The 10,694-nt window shown below is 43.7% G+C and overlaps 1 protein-coding gene across 6 annotated transcripts in view; it reads right to left on the bottom strand.

The window, feature by feature from the left end:
• adgrg6 (adhesion G protein-coupled receptor G6) overlaps nucleotides 1–6,195 on the bottom strand; it is a 104,907-nt gene extending 98,712 nt beyond the window's left edge. For 2 of the 6 annotated variants that reach the window (XM_023411081.2, XM_023411080.2), the window contains exon 1: nucleotides 5,984–6,191. In XM_023411081.2, the coding sequence (XP_023266849.1) occupies nucleotides 5,984–5,985 (2 nt within the window). In that variant the 5' untranslated portion in view covers nucleotides 5,986–6,191. Of the gene's footprint in view, nucleotides 1–5,983 lie in introns of all 6 variants that reach the window. The other 4 variants (XM_087175324.1, XM_023411079.2, XM_087175323.1 and 1 more) reach the window with 4 other exon arrangements.
• Nucleotides 6,196–10,694: the final 4,499 nt, after the last annotated feature.

The raw sequence follows: 10,694 nt of genomic DNA, 5'->3' as shown, positions 1-10,694 counted from the left end.
CCTCCATCTTCAGTATGGAAATGGGAGTGAATGACAAGTGGAGCGAGGTCAGCGAACGAGGCCGCGGACATGGCCGCATAAAGAGAGCAATTCATGTGTCTGGAGGGCTGGACGGCAGCCTGCAAACCCTCCGCCTCGAGTCAGACATTTTGTGGCCCAGAAGTCCTGAATCACACAATTACATTCAGGCTTTCACACCACAACAACTGAGAGATCCAACTTTAAATGAAGAAGAGAAAAAAAAGAAGAACTGTGACGTACAGAGCTTTACCGCCATGCATCTCTTCTCAAGAAGAACATTTTTCTCCATGTTTCCTTTCACCTTCACAAGTTGCTGGTGTGAAGATAGAACATTATCAAAACTGCTGCGTAGTTACACACAAAAGACACAAAGCTTTAGATCTACGCTGAAAAGCAGCGTCCTTCAAACACATTGCTTTTTGGAAGGTGGAATAGCCTCAGAACAAGGTGTTTCAGTCGCACAACCCTTTCTATACCTCAGTCATGCTTTACTTGTGACAACCATGATCTCTCCCTAACCTCAACCGGCTGTTCGCAGACGTTGCGCGAAGAGCTGAAACGTGATGTCCCTGAATGTGTCAAAAACAATGAGGTCATCAATGAATGTAATCCAGGGTTATTCAGAATCAGCTATGTGATTCGTTTGTACCTACATCAAACAGATTTTGCTCCGTCAATGCCACAACACCCCCAATCAGTGGTGGTGGTGGGGTGGGGGGGTTTGAACCACTGGACTACATCACATTCATATCACAAGAGCCACAGAATCGCTGACCTGTGAACAGTATGTCCATAAGCAACATGAAATCCCCAACATTAATTTATAAATGCATAGAAATAATTAACAGATTGTTGAAAGTCTCTCAAATACTTATACTAGTATCAGGCTCTCATTGAGACGCCAATCATCCTCCTGAACACGTGCCTCCCTCAGCGATGCAGCTGTTATTTCAGCCCACAGGCTTTTTCCCACCATTTGTCTGATCCGTACAGAGACGCCTCGAAAGACCGTGCTGAGTTATTCGTCTCTGTGGAGCTCTTTATCTGATTTCGTTGATCTTAATCGGACTTTTTCATGATTGAAAGTTTTCATCCATATTCATTACCCTGCGTTGGTGTGGTGGTATGACCAATTATTCTTCTAAACACCCTCACTTTCAAGTGCCGTTTTCTGTTCTAATCTAACCTGGGGGAGGAGTAACCTGGCTCTTAAATTTCTCCCAGCGCCCCTGCGCCTCGGCCGTCCGGCGTTGGCGGAGGTCTAAGCTCCACTCTGGGCGTCCTGCTGCAGCCAAGTTCCTGTCATACATGTGGTAGTAAATCTGAGTGTATTTACATAAAACTGCTCGTCTCTATCTGTGCTGATGCAATAAATACAGACGCCTGGTTTGGAGGAGAGGAACTTTTAAGCTGCACGACGACTGGCCACTAGAGAGAAGAGGAGCGCCACAGTAAGCTACGCAGCTCGGTCGCAAACCGGACAATAAGTTAACGAAGAGGCGTGATTGTACCATCGACATTTTTCTCTCATGATTGACCACACACCATCCTCTGTTGTGGAGAAACTCGTACTCAGGCATAAATGGGTAAATAAAATTAGGTTGAAACAACGGAGCGAATAAGATCCAATCACGTCTTCTGTTTTGGACACACTTCTGGCCCATGGCATGAATTTACCTGTCAAAGGTCATCAACTACAGACAACACCTTAGAATTTTATAGACTGATCAGAAAAGTAATCATCAGTTTACTCACTAAAAAGAATCTTTCGTTTCTGCCCTGGACACCATTAATACGTAACGTCTCAGCCACTGTGTTCCTTCAAGGAACGTCGTCCGTCATCACCATCGGCTCCCAGATATCTCCGTCCAGACGGTTCTGGTCTGCGGTTCCCTGACGGTGGAACCAGTTGGTGAATCCTATCAGAGCAGGGCGTCCCTCTCTGTCTTCAAGAACCTCTTGTAGACTCCTCTCTTCTGAGAGCACCTCTTCTCCCAACACCTCTACCACCCTCAACTAGCACTTACTACGAACTCTCAGTCACTTCTCTACGTGATCTCCTTCCACTTATTGAAAAGAGATAGTACTTGGTACCAAGGTCTCCTACTGTACTGAAGCTTTACTGATGTCCCGTACTTATAAGTTGCTTCTTATGAAAGCGTCCAGCGAACGAGTAAATGTAATGGAGGTTTAAATAATGTTGACAACACGCTATGGTCGCTCTGACTCAACTAAACTAAACATTTAAAATGATAAAATTTGACACAAGCACTGAGACAAACTGATGAAGAGCACAGAGAGAGTTCATTCATCGACTTCACTCGGAAATTCTGGTTTTGATCCCAATCCTCCAAACATGTCTCCTAAAATTTAAATTTACCAATCTACTGTATTTTCCTTGGTAACATTTTGAAGCTAAGGTCGCCTTCCTACCTTATTCCAGAGCATTGAACTGCATCTCACTGTCTTTATCACCAAGTGTCAACAACAACAACAACAACATGTTTGTTTTCCACCAGAACAACATCCACTGGTTGTGACTCCATCACTATTAAACTGTGTTCTGGCTCTGTTGAGACTCTCACAGCTGTTGGTCCAGGTCAGAGAAAGATCCAGGTCTGGTATAATACAGAGAAATTTCACAGCGACGTCACACACAACCTGTTTAATTACATTCAACCGAAACCACCATCTTAACCACAGCTCTGATGAAGACCGGGAGATGTGGTTGACAGCTCTGGAAGAAGCAACAACACTTTACAAGACGGACGCAAACTCTTGCCTCTGATCTAAAAGGTCCCGCTGTTTGAGCAAGCACCACCCGTCCAGCCTCCCTGCTATAAACTCTGTGCGGTCATTAAACAAACACTGGCGGCGAACATAACCCGAGCAGCCCTGATGTTTCCTACAAATCACCTCTTAGCAGAACCGCTTAGTGGCGTGTAAACATCCACATGTTCGCGTTAGTTAGGACGCACGTCGTGCTTCAGCCGAGCACAGAACATCTCGGCCGGCTCAGAGGTGTAGAGTCGGGGGAATACCTGCCGCCTCTCCTCACAGTCGTGTCATCAGGGTCAAACTAAACCTGCAGGTGGGGAGATCAAATCTTCTTTCACTTAATTAAACCACATTCCTCTCGGCACCACCTGACTCTCAGACCTCCATCTTCTTTTCGTCCTCTGTATGTGTTGAACTTCTAGATCTTTCATTTTTATCAGCCAAACCTGCACCTGTGATCCATCCTCAGGTACCAGGCAACAGGTAAACCCCCCCCTCTCCAAACACACACACATGCTTCCTGTCAACAGGATGTTATTCGACGTCACCTCACCCCTCTTTTTAAAGACACTTTGTTCAGACCTTCACCTTCTGGGACACACAACATGTTTTCTGGGCGTACGGCCTCCTCAGGTTGTGTAAGAGCTGGCAGCGACGGAGTGAGTCCACCTCAAACAACACTTTCTTTGATAAAGTCAGACCTCGATAAAGTGGAGCCCCCGAGAATCACATCACTGCAGCGGAGCCTTTTAACTCTCAGGCTCAAACACATGATTCTCCACAGTCACAGCAGCACTGATACTTCCTCTGTAGCGTCTCTAATTCTTGGATATTTTTTGGGTCAAATTTGAACCATTTGAGAGAAAAACAGCCGAAAACACCTTTTTTGACTTTTGAAGAACTTTAGATTTTGGTGGATACAACAACAACCTGTTGATCCACATTTACCCGAAAGAGTTTCAGATTGACTAGAGGGGAGTCGGATTAGACGGGACAGTTCAGCGTTCGAGCGGGACTTGAACCTGTGTACTTCACAACACACTGATATAAATTACAAAAACAAAAACCCTTCAGTAAAACACAAAGCAGCTTTAACAGCACATTACTGCAGTTGAGTCGACACGTCTCTGACACTGAAGTCGCACTTCACTACAGAGAGGTGTACCTAATAAACTGGACACAAACTACATGACTTTTCTTTTAAATAATAACTGCTCTGTGAAATTTTACTCTTCAACCATCTTCATCATCAGTAATAACATATTTATGTTGACGTCTTCCATAAAAAACACCTCCATCACTCGCACAGGGACATTTTCTTTTATCTCAGTAATATTCCGACACTGACTTCTCTGTGTTATTGTTCCACTGTCACACTCCTCATGGACCTTGCATCATTTTTCCGTCTTCAACTGCAACATTTACTGCTGCAAATAACAATTATTTTTACATGAATAATTAATTTGCATTAAAGAGAAAAATGTCCTCAGGTGTTTTGTTTCGTCTAAAACAGAGGAAACTTCACAAAGAGAATCTGGATCCATCAGATGCTGAACGGTTAATAGCCTATTAATCAATTATCTGAATGATCCATTCAGTTTCAGTTTACACACTTCACACCACTGGTGTTTTTGCGGTTTCTTTTTATTTGTTTGTTTCTCTATTTTGTTCTTTTTCTTCCCTTCAAATCAAACTGATCGACTTATTGGTTGATCACCTGATTGTTTCAGCTCTGTGCCGCTGTCACATCGTCCTACTCCTCCACACACAGCTGCTTTTCCTGGACTCAGTGGATCGTAGAGCAAAACGTGAAACGTACACATGCTGGTTCATACAGACCGTTCCTTTAGTCTTAGACTAAATACATTTCAATGCTGTAACATCTGAATAAAAAAACTTCACAATGTCCCTCGTAGGCCTACATCTTATATTTATCTTCTGCATTTCTAAGTATTCTATATTGACATTTTGCAGTTTTTCTGTTCACTTTGCTGCCGCAAGCCAGAAAAATGTCGCCACTGTGTCTTATCTTATCAAGCAAATGGTTTAAACAAGTACAAAGATGTGTGGATTTACTTGTCATATACACCTCCACCTATACATCAACACACACACACACACACACACACACACACTTTGTTTCAGCAAGTTTTTTTCCTGTTCTGTAAACTGACAAATCAAATAAAGAAATGAAAACATAAAATCGACTTTTACTCCTGACACTGAGGAAAACTTTTAAAACGGGATTTTAACTTTAAAGCAGGGAAATCATTTTCAAAATGAAACCAACAAATTAACTTCATCTATAACGTCAGAAAAATCCTAAATTTTCTCTTTGGAGTTTTGCTTGGTGCTGCAGGGAGTTCCCGTTCACCATTCTAACTCTACCATATATACAGAAGGATTATTTCAACACTCCCACAGGTTTGTGGAGGTTAACTAATAGACTTTTATACTCGTGCTCCTGCAGAAGCCCCTGTCTCCTCTCCTCTCCACGGAGCAGCTCAGTATGGCGGAGACAGATTGTAAACATATGCAGCTATAGGCAGCCAACAGCATCATGGAAAACAGATTTTTTTTTTTTCTTTCTTTTTTCTTTCTTCATTTTTCCAGCGGAGAGTTCAGCTCCCAGGTTAGAGGCAAAGACAGAAGAAGAGACCTGCTTCTGTAAGTTTCCTCATGAACGACACGTCAATCAAACTCGAGCTTCAGCTCAACTTCAAAGTCTCAACAACAGTTTCTGCGGAGTTGACTCGTCCTGGCACCGAGAGCGCAGGAAAACGCGCGGCCACAGAGGAGCAGGTTTAACTGAACAGAAGCTGTAGAAGGGAATTTTATAATAATAATTAATTTTTCTGTTAAAGCGCAGAAGCTGAGTGAGCGCTGCAGAATGTAAATGGACTTTCTGCGGGTTAAATCACAGAGAAAGTCGCTGGAGCGCATCAGTTTGGAGCAAACTTACGCAGGACAAACGCTGAGCTCATGAGGATGTTTCAGAAGCAGAAACTTCAGGAACACAAGTTCAAACTGCTGATGTTTCAGCCACAGTTACACCAGACTGAGAGAAAACAAAAGCCACAGAGAAACAACAACACAAACATCCAACAAGACGCTAAACTGACTCTGGAGACATCAGCGTCATGTTTCTGCTGAAGTGTTCAGAGTTGAGTTTTTTTGGACTCACATGTTCTCACTGGAGCGGCGGCTGGTCCCCCCGCAGGATCATTCTCCCGCTCCACAAAGTCTGAGGGAAGTTTGTTTGTTCTCAACTTTGTTGAGCCACTTTTAACAAAGACGTCCACGCTGCGCCGCGCTGACGCGCAAAAGTCTCCAAAGTTTGGAGAGAGAGTGAGAGGCAGAGGACGAGAGAGAGAGAGAGAGAGAGAGAGAGAGAGAGAGAGAGAGAGAGAGAGAGAGAGAGAGAGAAGGAGGGGGCGGCTCTACTGATGGGGGCAGGGGGTTCGCTTTGCTGATCCGGGCTCCCCGGCGGTGGCGGCGGCGGACTGGGCGGGGGCGGTGAGTGAAGATGAGGATGCTTCAACTGAGAGAAAACCAGCAGAGACTTTAACGAGTCGGTTTAGTTTAGCGGCGCAGCGGTGTCAAGCTACGTGAGTGAAACAGGCTACACTTCCGGTCAGTCTGTCAAAATAAATATAGCAAGGGATATAATGGAGCAGACTTTCAAAAATAAAATCAGTAGGAAAAGTAATAATTCACCTTCTGGTCAGAAATCTGAAATTACTGCAGATGGAAATGAGCTTTAAGAAAACTCAACATGCAAATCAGATGGTAATATTCACGTTTACTATTGGTCCCTTACAAATAAAAGAATTTAAATAGATAAATAACCAATATATAAAATAAATGAGACCAAACAGACAAGAAATAATTAATAAATAATAAAACAGAAATCTAACATGGCAAAATGGTTAAAGTCATCATCTGAGAGTTTGACAAATAAATGAATAAATATATTCCTATTGACAGTTTTTACATACAGGATAATAGTGGGCTTTAATTGAAAGTTAATAAATAGATCAAACATCATTGTTATCAGTAAAGTGAGGAGAATATGTCAAACGCTAAATAAACTTTAGGAAATGAATTTCCTCAGCAAACCTCAGCAGCCGAGGAACAGGTGCAATCCTGCTGCATAATTCAACATACTGCCAACAATTCTGCATCTTTTTCTTTCCTGTGGCATTAATCACTCCTCATACTCTCCATCAGCGTGAGACCACACCCCAGTTCAGCCCAGCAGTCAATCACGTCCTGAGAAACAGGAGGAAGCCGGTTATCAGTTTCCATACAGAGACATTTAACAGGAAGCCGCTTCATAACAACAGCTTACATAAATATTATATAATGTATATGTTGTTCTATATGACTGGGTGCAGAAGTTGTGTATTGTGCAGGTGGGGGGGGGGGGGGGGTTACAGGTTCCCCATCCTCAGTTACACAAACCAAACTGGGTCCATCTCAGTCGTGACAGATGTGCTGTGATGTGAGGTGAGCGGGAACAAAGAGCGTCTCATTTGCTTGGAAACGTCATTGAGGCTGAACTTCCTGCCTGATAACGAGCGGAGGCCGGAGGCTGCAGAGATCTGCTCTGAGATGAGGAGGAAAGTTTGTAGCAGTAACTAAACATGAAGCGTGATGGTGACACGTAAAGCGCCAGTCAGACAGATACAATGAAAACAGACAGGCCTTCAGGATTTCACTTTTCTCTCATGTGACGCTCCCATCACCCACTTCTGTTTCATCTGAAGTGTTGATCCATCAGAAGATATATTTGTGGTTTTAAGAACCAAAAACCGTCTGAGTGTAGTCTTACATCTCCTCTCTCAGGCTTCTCTCTGGAGCTCTAGTAACAACAGCTCAGTGAGCCAATCAGAAGAGAGGAGGCTCTGAACTCAGAAAACTGACTCAGAAGACAGTGAGCCAATCAGAAGAGAGGAGACTCTGAGCCTCTCTTCTGATTGGCTCACTGTTTTCTGAGTGATCCAATAAAAATATAGCAGATTTCAGGTAAAAACCCTCAGAGAAACCAAATCCTGCAAGGTTGGATGGTGGGTCCAGGTGGGTGGGGCTTGGGGTGTGGCAGACGGTGGTGACTGCTCTGTTGTGACATCACAAAGTTCCAGAAGTCCTGACGGCTGGTTTTAAGGCTCAGTTTCTGAATACAGGCTGTGTGCATTTCTCTGTGGACTGAGGCTTTGATACTTTCACAGTATTAATATAGAACCTGGAGCTGATCTATAATCAAACTACACATGGACAGAGACCTTTACACTATATGGAGCTTTAACAGAACAAGTTCTGCCTCTTGGTTGTGAGGAGTTTCTCACACCAGCATGTTGAATATTTTCATCTTTAGCAGCTGCTGTTAGGAGACGCAGCTTTCAGCTCTCATCATACGAATCCTGATTATGCACTGACGGTTTACAGGACAAGTCTGGTGAGATTCTGAAGTTTCTGTCACTGATAAAAACCACAACCAACAATAAAAGTCTCTTACTAACAAGTAGCTGACTGTGTGTGTGTGTGATTCCTCTGAGCTTCTCTGTTTCCAACAACTATTAAAAACACATCGGTGACTCACACATATTCCTTCATCACCAAGAACACACACTGTCGTTCATTCCAATTCTTTTGCTGAAAATAGTCCACAACATCTGCACTGTCAGAGCAACACATGCCTGGTTTGCATCTTTTCACTGGATATGTTGACATGGAGGAGGGGAGTCGTGTTGGGGGGGGGGGTAGACAAGCGTGCAGTTCCTGAACCAAGGATCTTTCCTCACACCACGACCACAATCAGAATCATCCAGCATCATGGTTGGATTCAGTGTGATATTCAGTTCGCCGCAGATCTCAGAGAGAAGGAGGGAAAACATCCCAACAACCTCGAACCACCAGCGGAAGGGTGGGAGGAGGGGGGGGGCAGCTGAGGGCAAGGGTCGTTTCATAAAGAAAGGGGCGTGACAATTCATAGGTACTGAAATAATGAGTAACAAATATCAATGTGATCACATAAATATCACAAACCTGGTTCATATAAGCAGCAGCCAAATATTAGCTCTTGACATTGTTCCCACAGAGGTGGAGGGGCTGGGGGGTATTTAATATTTGAAACATATAAATATTAAATTTAAGCTTTAAAATGTGTCAATTTCCTCTTGAAATCATAAAGTTCCAGTTATTTTATTTTGTGCTGTTGCATCATTTCCTGTAACACTGAGCGTTTATATGTGAACACAACACAAGGTGTCACTTTCTGCCTCGGGCCGAAGACCCCACCTCACTGAAAAAAAAACACAATAAAAAAAAAGGACCAAAGAACAAGATGATGTCATGTTTCTAAAAAGAACTTTGTGTCCCTGGCAGATAGACTCCTGAAATAAAATCAGTTTTATGACACAGGCCTGAACAGAGTGTGCAGAGACTGCAGTCACAGGTAGAACACTGGGTAGGTAAAACACTCAAATCTGTTCTGTCCTCTTCTGCTAAAAGCAGAGACGGACAAGAAAGACCAGGAGACAGGAATATACACAAAGACAGAAAGAGACTGATGTGAAAAGCAGACGACGGAAAGAATAATGGAATGTGGAGGACAAACAGACAGAGAGACAGAGAGACAGACAGACAGACAGAGAGACAGACAGTCAGACAGACGGACAGACAGAGAGAGAGACAGACAGACAGGCAGAGAGACAGACGGACAGAGAGAGAGACAGACAGACAGACAGACAGACAGAGAGAGAGACAGACAGACAGACAGACAGACAGGCAGGCAGGCAGAGAGACAGACAGGCAGGCAGAGAGACAGAGAGACAGACAGACAGACAGAGAGAGAGACAGACAGACAGACAGACAGAGACAGACAGACAGACAGAGAGAGAGAGACAGACAGACAGACAGAGAGACAGACAGACAGAGACAGACAGACAGACAGACAGACAGACAGACAGACAGACATAGAAACTTTCAACTGAGAATCAAAAATAAAAACAGATTTTGTATTTGAGGAGAGGTTTTAAGAAGAACTGAACATTTTCTTCAGTTAAACTTTTTGTGACTGAACAGGTTGACTGAAATAATCAGAGCGGATTTCTGACGTCTGTTCTTCTTGCTGCGTTTTCCCTCTTTTTCATCTTTCAAACGTAAAGTTTGAGCAACATGAACCAACAGGATCAGCTGATACGTCCTGACATCAGCAGGAGCTGGAGACACGACTGAAAGCTGCTCACTGACGACTGCGACTGGTGATCATGTGACGCAAAAGAAGAGACGACGTCTTCTCACGTCGGGGCCCAGAGAAGATAAGAATATTCAACATGTTTTCTCGGTCTGAGAATCTTTCCCACATCTCGTCCGATTCTTCCTCCAAAAACTTTCGCTGTCAGACACCAGAGACAGAAGTGACCCTGAGACACTTTGAACCTCAGGTTTGTAACTTCCTCTTCCTCCATCAAAGCCCAGCTCCGCCCTGACCCCAGCCACAGCCACGCCCACTCCCTCTGATGACCCTTGATCTGATGCTCAGTAAAGATTTCATCAAAGTTGCTGGTTTTACAGTTTTGTGCAGATTCTGCTGCTGCAGCTTCAGCGTGTTGTTCAGGTGCATGTGTGAAAAATACATCTTCTCTTGTGGATTTATACAGATGAAGAACTAGAAGGCAAAACCGACTCATCACTCATTTTTTTTTCCCATGTGAGACAACTGATCCCAGAGCTGCTGTAGTGACGAGACACTTTGTGGACATCAGTGGCTCCGACACTGAACCGACCTGAACTTTAGTTTAGAAATAATTACAGGAAATCTTTGTTGAAAACAGGCTTTGATTCAAACTGATCACAGGGGTATATAACAATAAAGAGTCAACATCACACCA

This window comes from Seriola lalandi, unplaced genomic scaffold (genome assembly GCF_002814215.2).
Source record: "Seriola lalandi dorsalis isolate HSWRI2012SDOR001 ecotype SW California unplaced genomic scaffold, Sedor1 jcf7180002054448, whole genome shotgun sequence".
Classification (NCBI taxonomy): Eukaryota; Metazoa; Chordata; class Actinopteri; order Carangiformes; family Carangidae; genus Seriola; species Seriola lalandi.
This window is presented reverse-complemented; position numbering and strand designations above follow the sequence as displayed.